The sequence below is a fragment of the Apiospora aurea genome (assembly GCF_038362705.1).
Source record: "Apiospora aurea strain CBS 24483 chromosome Unknown utg000007l_segment0_segment0, whole genome shotgun sequence".
Classification (NCBI taxonomy): Eukaryota; Fungi; Ascomycota; class Sordariomycetes; order Amphisphaeriales; family Apiosporaceae; genus Apiospora; species Apiospora aurea.
The window spans coordinates 3,578,581-3,595,458 of record NW_027117394.1 but is presented as its reverse complement, the minus strand read 5'-3'; the positions used below and the strand labels follow the sequence as shown (position 1 = coordinate 3,595,458).

General features: G+C 55.9%; 3 protein-coding genes across 3 annotated transcripts; 1 reads left to right on the top strand and 2 right to left on the bottom strand.

The window, feature by feature from the left end:
• Nucleotides 1–2,338: 2,338 nt before the first annotated feature.
• Nucleotides 2,339–3,843, bottom strand: PG986_011403 (uncharacterized protein; the record flags this gene model as incomplete). The annotated part of the gene is made up of 2 exons (XM_066847625.1): nt 2,339–2,395; nt 2,455–3,843. 2 exons carry the CDS (start codon nt 3,841–3,843, stop codon nt 2,339–2,341), a joined length of 1,446 nt encoding a protein of 481 aa, XP_066697116.1.
• Nucleotides 3,844–5,065: 1,222 nt separating this feature from the next.
• On the bottom strand, nt 5,066–6,035 carry PG986_011402 (uncharacterized protein; the record flags this gene model as incomplete). Its single annotated transcript, XM_066847624.1, has 2 exons — nt 5,066–5,249; nt 5,914–6,035. The coding sequence occupies 2 exons, from the start codon at nt 6,033–6,035 to the stop codon at nt 5,066–5,068; spliced, it is 306 nt and encodes a 101-aa protein (XP_066697115.1).
• Nucleotides 6,036–13,124: 7,089 nt separating this feature from the next.
• Nucleotides 13,125–14,886, top strand: PG986_011401 (uncharacterized protein; the record flags this gene model as incomplete). The annotated part of the gene is made up of 3 exons (XM_066847623.1): nt 13,125–13,322; nt 13,465–13,572; nt 13,657–14,886. 3 exons carry the CDS (start codon nt 13,125–13,127, stop codon nt 14,884–14,886), a joined length of 1,536 nt encoding a protein of 511 aa, XP_066697114.1.
• Nucleotides 14,887–16,878: the final 1,992 nt, after the last annotated feature.

Genomic DNA, 16,878 nt, shown 5'->3' with positions numbered 1-16,878 from the left:
TCCCCCTTCCTCCTTTTTCGTTGTTGGGTCTCAGGATTTCGACATGACTGCCCACACAATGCATCATCACATTCTCAACATGCCCTCTCACTCCCAACGTAGCTTCCGGGAATCGCGGAAGCGATGAAATCAACGAGATGTCTGTTCGTTCGTTTCGGAGCCGACCCTCATCCCTCCCCCTCCCACCCGTTTCATCCATCTTCGTCCGAACACCATCCCTTGCCGCTTCTCTTTGCCCCCTCCCCCCATGTTGATGTTAGCTGCAAATATTATCGCCATAGTCGCGAATCCAACTCGAACGACACCGATACGACGGGCGCACGCTCATCGCCTAGACTTGATCAGCGTGAGAGATAATACCCAATACAGGGGAGAAAGCACTGCCGGGGGGGGGGGTGAACCATCCCTTTCCACGTGGATGGATGGGTAATAGATGAACCATTGCCGAAGGTCTCCTTGCCTGTCACCCAACCGAGAGATAGATATCTACTTGGCATCTGAGACCAAGTGATGGCACGCCGGCGACGCCCTTTGCCGACACCCCCTTCTTGCTCTTGTCCTTCTTGCCCCCGACGACAAGGAACCAAGGACACCCGACCAACTCGCGATGCGCAGTTGGTGCCATGCGGCACCGGCAGAGGGTCAGGAGGCAAAGGCAACCTGAGGAGAGCGGCGGTATCGCCCACCAATCAGTCTTTCCTCGGGCATAGCACAGCACGAATGCAACCTCAGTATCAGCCTCTACCAGGCCGCCGTGGCAGAATGACTGCCTGACTGACTGCCTGACTGACTGCCTGTGCCCGTCGTCATCAGAGCTCGTACACTTTTGCCCCCTTCCCCCCCGCGAGTAATGTGAATCTCTGCATCCGTTTATGAACCCGTTCCGCACACAAAAGCCATCATGAATTGCCACGACCGGGTGAGCGCCGGTCCTTCCCCCGTCGAATCCTTGCGACGCGCGAATAGGGTTTGGCATATCCGCCCTCGCAAGATGAACCACGCTCCTCCCCTGTCTACAATGTGCGCGTCCTTCCCTCAGAGGCAGGCCGGCGAGTGCCGCGTACAACATCGAACGCGATCCCCGGTGGCGATTGGCGTGGGAGCCTACGCTGTGACGTGGCGATGTTTTGGTGCCTTTTCCCTACATGGCGAGTCTCGCGCCCCCTTGCATGGCATTGTCCAAGTCGAGCAGGACATCGCCAGAAGAACATGGCTTCATCACCCGTTGAGGAAGATGGGAAAGACGATCAATCGTCGAAGCCTGCCTGGCTGCCTGCGGTAAATGCACGCCAGTGACCGAAGACCAATTGACTCACTCCCGTGACCGCCACTGGGGGGCTTGCGAAGCTCCTACTTTCCCCTCCCTTCTGGATGCTATCTCGAAATTTGCATGGACTCCGAGTGCTGGAGAGAGAAAGGGAGGAGAGAGCGCAGTGCATACGATATACCCCTAAACCCCCTCGCCCCTCCCGCGTTCCTCCTAAAGTCGCCCCTTTCTGCCGACCAAGTGGCGGCATCGAAATGAGGAAGGGGAAAAAAAGAGGCAAGCAATCTCTCTAGTGTCTTTCCTCTTCCTCGCGCAGCAGACCGTCCACCATCGATGACTTATCCTACAACACCCCCTTAAACTGTGTTATGGGAAGTCAGAAGTACGACAGAGAACCAGCTGTGACAAGATGGGTAAACCCTTGCCACGCTCGCTCGCACTCGGATCAAGAAGTCTTGGCTTTTGGAAGGGATTGATTGGACGGTACACGCTTGACACGTGTACGGCTGTCCTGGAACTGCTGCTCGCACGGGGGAGGTCCGGCGAAGGCCAACGGCGGGCGGGTGACAGTCACGCCATCGCCCCCGTCACGATACCTAGGTCTCGCGCCAAGCGGCATGCGAAGCCCAAAAGGAGAACCACATCAAGCATCACTCTTTCGAGGAAAAGCAGTCGCCATAGTGGTCATGTTTGGCAGCGAACTAATGCGATGGATCAATAGGTAAGCAAAGCACATATCTCACGCAGGCCTCCCCAAGCAATGTTGCCATTCATCATTCATCATAATTATTCGTTAATATTCGTCCAATCCTCTCTCGTCTTGGTACAGAAGAAGCGCTCATGTCTAAGTCGCTTCGAGATCGGCTATACGACGTTGCCCACAAACAGGGGCTACACGCCGCTTGCGAACCCCCTATACTAGTTGATCTGGTTGATGTTGTTGTACACTGATGAGAAAATACTCATCTCCACGGCAATGCGCGCGCTTAATCATGACCCTCCAATAAAGCTACCCAAAAAAAAAGAAAATCCCATTGCCAGCCAATTGGCAAAACCCAAACAGCCAACTGTTCAGATGGGGGCGCAAGTGAATGCTCCTCTAACGGTTCCGTCGTTGTATTGTTGGATCTGTGAGGATGCCGAGTTAGTAAAAAGTATCTCTGCTTGGACGATATAAGACAACTTACGATATCAACAATCGCGGCATAGGTACCGGCGACGAGAGTGATCAAGCCAATAATGAAGACGAGGGCGTTGGCGACGCTGCTCCAGATGTTCTCCTTGGCGTACCAGTTGCCCTTCTTGAGGAGCATGAACCACATCATGGCGGGGAAGTAGAAGGTGAAGCCGGAGATGAAGAGGGCGGAGCAGATGGCCAAAAGGTCGGAGAAGAAGGGAATAGCTTCGGCGATGACCCAGGCGATCAGGGTGATGGCGCTGATGAGGACCAACCACGAGATCCAGCCACCCTTGGTGTTGATGAAGCGCTTCACATCGTTCTTGTACATGCGGCCGTGAATGTAGCGACCGACGACGGTGGTGTTGATGGAGCCGGAGATGAAGATGACGGGCAGGGCGACACCGAAGGCGACCTTGGACATCAGAGAGCCACCGGAAAGCAGGGCGGGGGACTTGACGTCGACACCGACAAAGGCGTAGATGAGGGCGCCGGTGATGGTGTAGATGAAGATCTCGATCAGACCCAGGGCCCAGATGGACTTGACGTAGTCCTTGGGCGTGTGCATCTCGTCCATGAAGGAGAACTGGCAGACGGCGAAGCTGTAAGCGAAGACGATGTTGGTGACAGCTACGAATGCCTCGGAGAAGGTGACGTTCTCCTTGGGCCAGGCGGACCAGGCAGCCTGGGCGAGACCGCCCTCGGCGTGGCTACCGTTGACACCGGTGGCCACCATGGTGATGAGGATGGCGGCGATGATGGAGACGAAATCGATGTAGCCTAGAATGGCGACCTCGGCAAAGGACGGCGGGACGGCCAGCGCGAGCAGGATAATAGCCGAGACGACGCCGAACACGACAGAGCAGGTACCGTTGTCGGTGATGTTCAGGAATGCGATGGTACCGGTGAGCGTGTGCGAGCCCACCAGGAAGGTCAATTGCAGGGTGAACATGGCGCCAATGACTTCGTAGCCGAAGCGGCCCATCATCAGCTTTCCAGCATCGGCGTAGTGGGAGATCTCGGGGAAGGCAAGCTTGACCTGTCCGACGATGTAACTGGTGTAGATGGCGATCAGACCGATTCCGACGGTCAGGATGACACCGGCGACCATGCCGAGCGTCGCGAAGGCGGAGGGCACACTCAGACTGCCGAGGGCGATGGCCTCGACAATGAGAATGACGGTGAGGCGCTTCCAGCCGAGGCGGTGGAAGTGGGCATCTCCGAGAGCCGCCTTTTGCGCCTCCAACTCAGTTATCTGGCCGACTCCGTTGTCGACGGAGCTCTGCGAGTGCGGTGCCGTCATCTTCACTCCGTCCTTCTCGCTCAGGTCGGTCGAGCCGTTGGTCTTGGTGTCGGCCGAGGCCTGAAAGATGCCGTCGTCGTGGTTGCGTTCCTGCATCGTTGCGGTGCTAGGAGAGGCGGTTGGAACAAGGTTGGCTGGCTCTTTGCCTCTGGGGTGGTGTGTGTGACAAATATAGAACTGCGGCACGCGACAAGACGGGCAGGCACAACGGGCAGCGATCGATGTATTAAGATACGCCGAGGGAGGGTAGGGGGGAGGATTAAGCGACAGAGGCACACGACGGACAGAGAGAGTTGAGACTCGGGGAGGATTCTCTGGCGTAAAATTTATTCCCAGAGACTCCAGCGCCTCTTAAATGCGGCCGAAGTAGTAACGACCAAAACGAGCCCTAGGTGGGTCGCGATTGCTACTGCTGCATATCTCTTCCCCTCCGGGGGCGCCGTCTAGGCTGGGTCGGTAGTCAGGTATCAGGCATGCCTGTAACAGGCTGGCCGGACTGTTATCAGCAAGCGAAACACGGACGGGGACCACGGTTCTAGCAAGATGGCTCAATCTCGTCGATCCGGTTTTTTTTCTTCCAGCTTCCCTCACTCAGCAGCCAGCCAGTGAGTGTGCTGTTCGGTCGGCTGTCGACCGACGCGCCGACAAAGCGGTGGCGGGAAAACCCTCTTTGGTTTTGGGGGGCCCCATTGAAATCCCTCAGCAGGCCGGCATCTCATCTCTGCTCATCGTGCACATCTCGCTCCTAGACAAAGTTGCGACGAGGAGGCAAGCAAGGCAAGGAGGAGGCAGACGGAGCCAACCGGCTGATCGGGTCTGGAGATGGCATCCTGTTACCTATCAGTTAGTCATAGACAGGACTTTTAGTCCGGATGATCGTGTAATTCAATCTGTCAATCTCTGGCCGGGCGTGGCTCGAGCCGTGGCCGTGGGAGATGGTCGCTGCCGCCGCCATGTGGGAATGCACCAGATTGACACACTGACCACGGCTGTTTTCGCGGTCTTGCTCTGTTAGGCTCTCGCAGCCGAGTGCTTGCGTGCCACTCTGCCACTCGTGCCTTGCTCCATCGTGGGCGACCATCGAAAAAAAAAAGTCGTACCAGCGTTCGCTGATGAGAGTGGGCCAGCGACGCGGGGCGGTGGTTTCTGTTACCTCACCAATTCCACCGAGAGGCCGTAGAGTGGCTTTGCTCCGAAGAGGGGCGAGTCATTTTGTTCGTGTTCGTCACCATTTGGCTAATCCGGTCGGCTCTGGGCTTCTGGCTGGCTCCTGCTCAGCGTTTTGTGGGCACGCGGGGGAAGGAGAGGAAACCCAATCTCAGCCAGCGCTGGCCAAAAGGATCCGAGAAGGTGGTTCATGCAAGAAGTCAAACTGGAAGTCGGGTGTGTGTGTGCGGGCGAGATGACGGCGAGGCTTATATGCACTTCCCATGCCGCCCGTCATTGTGCCAAGGTCCAGCGTCTCCGACGAGTCGGAACCCTGGATAGAGTTCGCGCCCCCTCTAACGAACACATCAGCAGCAACCCCATTGAGGGAGGCAGGAGTAGGAGGAAGTGCCCGGAGGAATGGAGGCTAGAGCAGCAAATGAGGCTGCTTGGCTTCTCCGTCTTGGGGTCTTGGGTCCTTGGGACTTTCCTTCTCCAGCAGGTGCTCAGGTGCTGAAGATAAGGACCCCTGCCCGTGACAGGACAGGGAGGGCAGCGAGTGGCACCGGCTGCACTCGCTGCACCAGGGGCACGACAGAAGCTTAAAACTACCAGGCGCCCTAAGGCGGTTTCGGCTGCGATAAGCAGGTCGACCCCCCTGAAGGGACTGCCCTTAACCGTGGCTTTTAGGCCCCTAGACACTGGAGGGCCACTGTTTCCAATGCACCCCGACCTTGGGTGGGTTCGCTAAAAAGCATGGGACGCGGAGAGCCTGGCTCGCCTGGCAGTTGACCAATTCTCGCTACGTAAAAGAAAAGCCAGATCTTGGTTGGCGTTGACGTATTTTACCATTGCGCTCATCTCCTGTCGCATTCAATTGGAAGCATGGCGCACCGCGTGACCGAATAACCTCGTTTGGCGGCTGGCTCGGTTGGGGTTGGCAATGGGCCCCCCGGCACTCAATGGCACTAAATGGCAGATACTGACATCAGCACACTCCATCTTTGTTAGGTGGCCTACCGAGCAACCAAGGCAATCGGCAAGTCCTGCCCCAGCAGGGGGTGGGCAGCAGCTCCTGTACCGGCGATAAGTGGTCCCTGGCTGATGCCAGCCATCGGTGAGGGCGCAGCGTGGCCTCCCATTGGCGCACGGCACAATCCCATTTTTTGAAACTGCTCCTCAGCTAGCGAGCTGCGAGATAGTGACCGCCTCAACCAATTGCCATGACACATTGAGCTGACCAGCCATTACCTATCAGCAGCTGGCCCCAAGTGGGTGCCAAGACTCCATCCCGGCCCCATTCAATTGTTCTGGCCGCTGTCTGCCCGCCCTTCTCGACCATTGTCGCGTGTCAAGTTAAAAAAAATAATGTTCATGCCTTATTGGCCACGCGCCGACTACAGTACCTATCCCTTGGACCCTGTGCCCTGCTACTGTAGTAGTAGGTGACATTTGATTATCGTCGGACCATCAGGAAAGTCCAGACTCCAGACTCTCTCACGCGCCAGGCGCGGATACAGCCACGAAAGATGGGGAAATCGGGGAAATCTTCCAAATACAGCATGCGCTGGACATTAGACCAGGTCTGGAGTTGAAATTGGTCCAATGTTCGAATAAGGCAAGATAAGACGAGACGGCGGCTAAAACCGCATGTCCAGTCTCCCGTTCGCAGCCCATCGCCTCGTGACTTGCCTGGATGTATGCAAACTGCACTTTTCCTGCACTTTCCTGCACTTTCCTGCACTTTCCTGCACTTTCCTGCACTTTCCTGCACTTTCCTGCAGCCAGCATCGGTCGACACCCACAAACCCACTCTTGCTGCTCTGTTTGTCTTGGAAATATCATCTGCAAACAGACCTAGACACGCAGATTGCTAAAGACACCGATTACCTGCATGCCTCGCGCACCTGAATGTGCACTTTCGCGACTATATACGCTGCTTTCCCTGGTCGAATGTCATGTAACAGGTCGTAGAAGGCCGATCGAAGGGGTCGAGAAGGAACACTGAGATGCCAGGGACTGCGGTGGCTGCCGGCTACCGGCATCCGGATCCCCCTCCCCGACCTCACTTGGATCTTCCAACCTCAGACAGCACCGTCAGATTCTGCAGCAGGCCAATGCAACCACCGCTCGCCGATGCCATATCCCATACATACCTACCACCTAGCCTCATTCTCAGGGTCGGAGATGCACGTCGCGCGCCACTGTCCTGCTTGCCTACAATGCCCAGCTCCCTTCAGCGCGACGCACGCGCACGAAGAGGCAATGTTAGACGAGCGAGGCCCGGCAATCTGCCAGCGCAACCCGCATGCGATGTGCAGTGAGCTGAGCTCCGGTTGCCGTCTGCGTCTGCGTCTTCGATGCCGTCTTCAGCAACGCAACGAACAACGGGAGTTCCCACAAGGCTTATCATGAATCCTACAGCAACCCACTCCCCGTGGCCCCCCTTCATTAAATGGGTTTCCAGACATGGCACGATTTCTGGTCGGCTTATCTGGTCGTATCTGAATGAGATTGGGGGGGGCTCCACTTCCTCGTATCTAAATGCATACATCAAAGGTTGCTTATTGAACGTGGTTGGCATTGCCATGAACCATGGAAAGCGTACCGTAAGTAGGTAAGTAGTAAGCAGGTGCTGCGGCCCTCTTTCTTCGATACGGACGCTCTATACATCTGCGACGACGTCAAAGACATGTCTTGGATCTCCCAAAGACCGCTCTCAGCATGTTGGCGGCGGCGGGGGCGAGTAATAACCTGTCCCCGAAACAGTCGCGCCCTTCAGCCTATTGATAGCAGAATCCTGTATGAGCTGCGAAGATGGAAGAGCTGAGGACGAGGGGAAAGATTGATATGACAGGGGGCCGACTCATGCAAAGATTGACGTACGGAACTACTGGACGAATACAATCTACATACACAGCACCGGCAAAGAGGGTAGGCATAGGCATGTAGTGAGGCAGTATGTAAGTATGTAAGTAGACCTTCAACGCTCCCCAGGCCAGCTACCGGAGAGCAGGTACAGTAAGTGAGCCAGGAAGTACCCTTCCCCTCCAACTTTTATCCATTCTACTTGGGGCAATGGTCACTGCACCAATTGGTGCAGGCCGGCCACCGGGCCTCGCCCAAACCACCACCGCCAACAACATAACGATCAGAAACGGTAACCTCGACGTACCCAATCACACCAGACCTCGTCCCACGCCGCATCCGGGTGGCTGCATGTCCCGTGCAACCATGGAACGCGCCCACTGCCGCCTTCCGCTGCAGGACTGGGGGGGCAGACGAAGTGGTAGGATTGAAATCTCCGCTGCCCTCTCGGGTCTACTTGCGCCTGCTGCCGTCTGCTGCAGTGCGTCGTGCGTCTCCCAGCCATCGATCAGAGGAGTGCGCCGCCATCGAGATACTACCTACCTACCCATTCCTGTGGTTTCTCGGTAGCTACTATCACGAACTGCCTGCTGACTAACCGCTATACTTAATCGGCACAGCATCTCAAGTCACTAACTAGGTCTTACGTGGGGGCCATTTCCAAGGTGAGGAACGACTCAGAGTCGACTGACTAAGCCCAGCAAGCCGGTCGGCCCTTCACGCCAAGGTCAGTCGCTTGTGCTTGTGCTTGTGCTTGTGCTATGCGCATGTCCTCGGTGGAAATGTAGCCAAAGGATGGCCGGCCAGCTTGCTTCGCACCACCTTGCCCGGGTCTGAACCCGGTCTGCCTACCGAATTGAAAGTGGCCCGATTACCCAACCCTCGAGGACGTGTGTCGTGTTCTCCTCCATGTACACACACATACACGCACGCACACACATACATGTGCGTACATGGGAAACTTTGGGGCGAGCCGCCTGGGTATCTATCATCAACTCCTCGGAGTCTGCCATGTTACCTACCTACATATGTAGGTACCGGACAAGGGCGATGACGCGGGCCAGTGTGGACCGGTTCGATTGGTCTCTTCGCCCGGGACGACAGCAATCACTCTCTTGCAGAACCGGGTTCGCGGAATGCGGTATGTCCAAGCCACCACGGAATAGGCAATCAGCTCGAGGTAGGTGAGAGGTAACGGTAGCAACGAGGCGCTTGAAACCCTGCCTCGCCACGGGTATCGGAGGGAGTCCCTGATGGCACGAATCTGTCAATGACACCTCGTGGCGCCTCCCTTCGTATCGCCTATCTACGCCTATCTGGAGCATCTAGATGATATGACCTGCGCCAGCCAGCCCTGTAGCAGGGACCCGGCCATGGACGCTGCATCATGGCGAGGCCAATCAAGGTATACGCTTATGCGCTTGTCAGTCTTCGCCCTCAAAACTCCTGCAAGACACCCGGTGAAAGCTCTCCACGTGCCGGGGTGCATGCAAACTGGACCACGAAGGGAGGCTGCCCTCCTCCTGCCCTACTACTACTACTACTACTACTACCCCATCTCCCCAAGCAAGTGCCTTGGCCCAACGAATCGGATCGCTCCAGGGCACTGGTTTGTCGGCAATCTACCAAGCTCGTCCGTTTTCCTCGCTCGCTTTCGAGAGAATGAGGGAGAGAGAAACCGAAAAAGTTGAAAGTTGAGAAGTGACAGGTCAACAAACACAAGACGTTGTCAGAAGTTGAGCGAACCGCCAATCAATCACCTGTTGTGACTGGCCATTTTTGGGGTGTACATACAATCTCTTTTCTCCCCAACGCGGATACGCTCGTGAGGGAGACGACGCCTTCAGTGAGAGCGCCCGAACGATCCATCTCAGGGAAGTCCCTACTCCGTATATGTGTTTACTTTCTTATTTTATCCCGTTCGCCAATGACCTCATGTGGATGAATGTTCGATTCGACCTTCCTTGACCTGCCATAGAGAGACGATCCAGTGGGGTAGAGCGCGACAACTAGCTACGCTTGTCTCAGCTGACCCCCACGACGACGACGAATACATGGCTATACATATATTACCTACCCATGGACTGAAGTGCTGGCATCACAAGGGGAAAAGGCGAAGGGGACTGCGGTAATACCTGCAAGCTAATTATTGTCAATCCCGGGGGCAGAAGACGTTACGCCTCTCACCTCTCTCTCTTTCTCTGTAAGTTCGGAGTCGGTCGTGTAACTATTAGAAAAGGCAGTTGTCAGAGGGCACCCCGTTTGCACCTCTGCGTGCCGTCGAAGCAGACCAGGTTGTTGGCTCGCCGCCAAGAGGGAAAACGCACATCCCCACCATAATGGAGGTCACCGTCACCACTACCACCGCTGTTGGGGAGAGGCAAGCAAACATGACAGATGCAGCAGGCTGCTGCTGATACTACGACCCTTCTTTAACGGCGCGGCCCTTTTCTGCTTGTTTGCTTGCCCTGCTGCATTCTTTTCTGGGATGAGGAAGCAACCATCGTACTACTTTTCCTCCCCCTCCCCGCTTCACAGTACCAATCGCCACGCCCGGCTCCCCATTGGCGCAGAGGAACCTTGGACTTCCCTTGGCTCAATGGCCTTCCTTCGCACTGCACTGCATGTCCATGGTGTCTCTAGGGAATGGTAGGAACGCTTCCCCGGCTGCCCGGTGTGGTTCCGTTTGCCCTGGAGAGTACACACATGCCTACCTGCCATTCACTCCCACCTCCCCTGTCCTTGGCAGAGATAGACCCTGATGGACTCCGCTTGCCTGGTACAAGAGGTCCAGAAGACGTTAGCCATACTGAGCCAAAGAAGCGGTTCAGAAACGATGTTGTGCAGCTATCTCTTGGGCTAATGCTACACCCATCTTGCTGAAGGATGACGACGCCTTGCTTCTTGCGTCATGCGCTGGCGGAGAGTCGTCGTCGCCTTTCTCAGGCTGGATATGTTTTTTATGTCTCCTCTCTGTATGTCAAGCACGTCGTAAAGAAAGTATGTCTGGTAGGTGAATGGGCCAGCTGGGATACACCAAGGAGGTTACTCTGTCTTACCATGCGTTTGCCTCTCCAGTGAGACGAAGCAGGCGCGTGCGGCCCATCTCCAACAGATATCACATCGTCACCAAATCCTTCATCGCTGTGTTTGCCCAGGATTGCCCCTTCTCCGCTCTCCCCTCCTCCAATTCACAAGGATTTCGTTATCTGTCACCTCCTTGGCTTCATCATGGCCGCGTACAGCACGTTACGCCCTGGATCACATACAAGTCATATATGTCGAGGTCAGGCGATTCGGCCTCGTCTCTTTGGCCCAAGAAGTACATACATGCTCGACATCGTTTACATTACTTTACATTATATTAACCTACATGCATTTGTACAGTGTGTATCTGTGCCATATAGGCCATCTCTTTTCCGGGGCGGAGAGGGACCCGCTGGGAAATATCTGGGCTGTGATTTCAAATCTTCTATTTTTCTCTTGCCTCCCAATTTCCAGGGTCTCGATGAGCGAGATGTCTGGTTTCAGCTTACGGGCCACTGGCTGGGTTTTCGGATCATGTTACACAAGATTGTGTACGATTACCCTGCCCTCTCTCCTCTCATACTGTACTTCTGTACTTCCTCTCTCTGGCTACCTCTCCCCCCTCTAGCTACAGTAGGCCCTTGTCTCGACCGCGCGAGGTACATTCACTATACCCTGCACATCATTTGTACCTGGCAGATGACGCTTGCCCGGGGAGTTGACGCCAGCTGTCATTGGACCGCCCCCCCGTCGTGTTATGTGTTGTGCTGTGAGACCGGATCAGCTCACCCGCCGCTACTGTACTTCATCTCAAGACGAACTGCGAGGGGAGGCTGGCCAATCTCACAACGGGTATCGTGGGGATCGCCGCCGGGATATGTTAATACGGCGCCCCCCCTTTCTCCCCTTCTTCCCCTCTAACCCCATTCTTCCATCACGCTGCTTACCCACCTACATGCTTGGCCTGCCGCTGCCGGGTATCCATCTCCCCACGTCCGTGAGATCCAGATTCGCTCCAAGACATTGACATGTAAGCTAACGAAGACACAACAATCTCTGGCCACATGGTTATGGGGTGGGTCCCATGCAAGTAAGGGGTACCACACGTTGCTGCCAGTATCCGACGCCGGTGTACCCTCTAGACTGCCTGTCTTTGATCATTGCAAGTACATATGATGGATGACTGGGCAGATGTTGTGAATCGTCCCCTAGTCTGATACGAAAATTTGCTGGTGCGAGTTACATAGAGACCATGGCCCGATGTTCTCTCAAGCAAATGCAAACACAAGCTTCATGGATTGGAGTTTGACTCTTTCTATTGCCCAGTCTCGGTCTTTGCCTTTCGGCTCTCTGCCCCATCATTCATTCCCCGAGTGACACACGAGGTATAACAGACAGAGGTACGGGACTTGCAGCCTCGTTTATCCTCCCTCTTCCAACCACTGCCTACTACCACTACGACGGCCACCGCCATCTTCACCTCTCCTATTTCCCCCCTCTCTTCCCCCTCCACCCACCCCGTGCACCATCCCATTACAGGAAACTTCAACCGCGTCCTGCAAACTTACTCCATATCCCAAGTCTGACCAAGCCTCTTGATGAAACAGTCGAGTCTTACAACAAGAAGCAATCTGGCGAAAGCTTGACGACAGTGACCATCAAGCTGAGCAAAAACTTCAGGGCTACTTGCAGAGGAAGGAAGGAAAAAAAAAGGAAAATCATAAGCTCTGTGCAGCGCCACCTGCCTGTGTATCAAACATCGAAACCCCCAGTCTAACACGCCATACCCCTGCTTCTCGGCCCTTTGCAATAGAACAGACAGACGACGTTGCTGCATCATCATCGTCTGGTTCACTCCCACCTCTCCTCCGCTGCTAGCCTGTGGTCCCAGATTGGGAAACGACATCAGCCCCAGTGACGACACGGGCGTCAACATAACACAAGCGCACCGCCGGCTACATTGTTCCCTCTTTTTTCTCCCCTCTCTATTGTTGTTACTTTTATTTTTATCTCGGTTTCTGCGGGCTGTGACGACGTTGTCTCTCCCTCTTGTGCAGAGGACCGGATCCCAAACCCTGACTAACACATACTCGCTTCCATCACTCCGCCCCCCCCTTTTTACGCGCAATCTTTTATATTACCTACGCACTGGGCCGCACGCAAGCACGTACCGCGCCTTGCTCGAGTAAGAAAAGGAGAGCGAGCCGAGAGGAAAGGCGGCACGACACGACGCACGAATAATAAAAAATTATTACGAAGTTGAAGTCTAGTTGAAGAGGAAGATATTCCTTCTTTCTTTCTCCTTCCCCTTTTACCCCCCTCTCTCCTCTTTCAAGATGGTCACTCCGGCATGCTACACGTCCAGTGAACCAAGCCGTCGATACAGCCGTGCTTGCCCGCCGTATCCCCTTGGCTACCTTGACCGGCGCTACCCACACCACCACCACCTGCCTTCTCACCACGACTCGCGGCTCTCCAAGACCATGGTCGAGCGAGACATGGACGATGCTCCGCGCAAGCGGATCGCCGTGGCTGTAAGTAGTTGAGAAAGAAGGACATCATCATGAAAAACTCACTCCCCCCTGTCCCTTCACAGCTTCCCTTGAGAAGTCGTGAAGTCGAGAAGAGGATGTCAACAATCAGGACAGGAACTGACAATGTGCCTTCTCCATACAGTGCGGTCGATGTCGAAAGCGCAAGATCCGGTGTAGTGGCGATCCAGGAAACGGCGGGCCATGTTCCAACTGTAAGAACGCCGGTCATGAGCCTTGTCTCTTCCTAAGGGTATGTATCTCTCAATATACTTCTACCACTTTCTACATACCCTCGAGTCTTTACTAACTTGGCTTGACTACGAACGAAATAAAGGTTTCCTCCACCGAGACGCACCTAAGGGACGGCAGCGCCGACTACGGCTACAACGTCGAGACGGCCCGCGCCTACCACGCCCGCTCGAACGGCGGCTCGCTGTCGCCGCTCGCGGCCTTCAACGCGGCGGCGGCCCTGGCGGACGGCGGCGTGGCGGGGGCTGCGTACCGACAGAACTCGTACCCTGGGTACCCGACAGGCGGTAAAGGGTACTATTCAACGACAGCATGGACTGGCGGCGCGTACCCCGACGACGGTGGGGTCGCCGCAGCGGCCGAGTACGGTCTCGGTGGCTACCCGGCGTATCCCACGACTGCGGCGCAGCTGGGCCAGGACCCGGCGGAACAGCTTTACCGTTATGGAAGCTCGGCTTCGAGCAAGGCCGCAGGGTCGGTCTACGTGGATCCGGCGGACGCGGCGGCGGCGTCGACGTATCCCTACGGGAGCCTCGTCCACCGACCAGCAGGGGCAGGAGCCGCAGCAACAGCTGCAGCAGTAGCGGCCGCCGTGAGCAGCAGCGAGCTGCCCAACTTCTCGCTGTCGAGCATGGCGGCGTCTCTACCTAGCAGCCACGCCAGCAACGGCAGCAGCACCACTTCCGACCGTCTGCCCAACCCGCACCGCACGCTGTCCAGCTCGTCTTCCGTTTCTGCTGCCTACCGCGCCGCGGACGGGCTCCCACCTTCCTCGGGCTCGCCCTACAGCAGCAAGACCTCTACTTCTACGGGCGACGTCAGTACTTATGGGGGCGACTTTGGCGACTCGCCCGCGTCGTATAGCACCGGCACCTCTTCCTCCGCGACGCTCTCTGGCCGCTCCATGTCGACGCAGTACAGCGCCGGCGCACCCACTGCTGCCACGGCCGAGTATGGGGCCGCCGACCACGCAGGCGGGTCCTACATCTACACGGACAACAAGGTGTCCACAGGCTCGCCCTTGGCCTCGCCCTCACGCCGGGGTTCGCACGCAGCGGCCGCACTCGCTAATGGACACGACTATGTGCCGGTTTCGCACAGCCACGTGCCGCAGACGCATTCTAGCTATGGCGGTGGCAGCAGTGGCCATGACCACTATGACGTTCACCACCATCATCACCATCACCACTCCTCTCATCGCTCGCAGCACCACCAGCACCATCAGCAGGATTACGACGATGGGGCTACGACGGCGGGTACGGGCAGTGGTGCGACCTCGGAGGGGCACGGTGGACGACACCACCTGCGAAGATAGGAACATACACAGGGCAAGGATAGGCTGAGGGAGGAGGGACTTCCGGAGTCCAGCCCAGCCAGAGTCATTCGCGCACACACACAGAGAGAGTTCCCCCCCCCAATCATTCCATTCCAATAACCCCTATTCCCAAACCTGATCCCCTTCCCCCACATCCGCCCCAACAACAACGGCGAGCGACAACAACTCATTACACACCGGTTAGCACACCCCATGGTTCAACAAAAGGGGAGAGGGTCCTTGTTTTACGAGCTTTGGGCTCGAATGCTGTGCTTGTGTCCAGTGCAGTGTCGTGGCCGTTGTCAAGCCTACGACATGCTGCTGTGCGACCAAGGGCGTTGCCTTTTCGCCCGTGTCAAAACAAGGTCCCCACGTCCTGTCAGGTACGAAGGAGCTGCCTTGGCTGATGTCGTCCTTTGCCACCACCCATCAACATCATCCCGCGGGAGGTGCGCGGCAGGGCAGGCAGGCAGTTCGAGAACCCGGTTTTACCACCCCAATTCTCCCGAAGGGCAGCATGACACCACAGCACATCCATCGGCTGTCAACTCCATTGGCAGCACTCGCACGACATGTCGCTACACTTACACAGACAAATACGTGCATACAGCAAAGCGGCACAGCACCAAGAACAACCCTTGACCTTTTTCTGATTAGATGATCTGATTTTCTCCCGACACGAGGCCATTCTCGCCTTCCTTCGATAGGGGCTTCGTCGGTCAACCGGGGTATCTCGCTTCGACTTCCCCCGGCTGCCCGGTGTGTCTTGTCTTCCCACAGACACACACCCTCCCTCACACCGGGCGCGAACGAACGACCAGAGCCACAATAACAGCAGACAGGGCTGTTCTGATTCGTCGGTGGCGTCGGCAGATCCAATCTATTCCGAAACGGCTCCCCGGTCTGCTGCTTTGCTTCTCCGGTGCTCACCTTCCGACGGCACTGCACCACACCAACCCCTTTTTCTTTTTCTGTCACTTTTCAGCTTTTCTTTATACTCGACCTCGACCTCGAACTCTCGTGTTTCTAAAAAAGAAAAAGAAAGAAAGAAACAGATCATTATGCACAAGTTGCAGAACATATACCCTCTCACACACTTATCCCTTCACACACACACACAGACACATTCTCTCTCTAGCGCTCTCGTGTTTGGCCCTGGCTGGAGTCGTGCCCGGTCGAGACTCGATAGCGTCGTACCTGGAAAACCCGCCCACGACATATGCGGGCAAAAACCCTCTCCCACTTTCTCGAGGGGGGTTGTTCCCGTCCCGACGGTTTCACACGTGGCGCACATCTCTTTCTCCTCACCTGGGCTTTTCCCCCTCATCCCCATCAATCCAGGTCACAATCTCCATCTATTTCTCCGCAATCTTCTTTTCTTCGATTTCGAAAAGCAACATCAAGGGTGGCCCGCCACCCTGGCCCTGGCCCTGGTCCTGGCCCCTGCTCACCACCCCTGGTCTATAGTCTGTCAGAGGATCTCGGATCCGTCGCGTGGCGGGGTGGTGCGGCCGCTTGCTTTCCGTTCTGTGCATATCCGGTAGCCGCTGGGCTGGCTGGCTGGCTGGCTGGCTGGCTGGCAAAGGCTTCCTTCTTCTTTCGTTCGCGCATGCCCGTTGTCTATCAAGTTTCAAATGGTTTTGTCATTGATCTGTTGTTGTTGTTGTTGTTGTTTTGATTACCTATTATCGTACCATCTTGTCACTTTTCATCTTTCTCGAGGGGAATCCAGCAATCGCACTGCCCTCGCCCTCCCACCCCCGGATCTCCTTCCTTCCCTCCCTAATCTACGATTGGGAAAGTCGATGTGTCATCCGCATATCATATCATACAACAACAACAAACCACCAAAACTCGAATTTACCCGGGGGTAGGGAATGTGCGTGTCATAGGTTACACACACACACACCCTTTATTTCGTTTTTTTCTTCTTCTTCCCGCCTCGTTCTATCATTCTATTATGTCAGCTGTCACTTGTCATTTTATTGTACT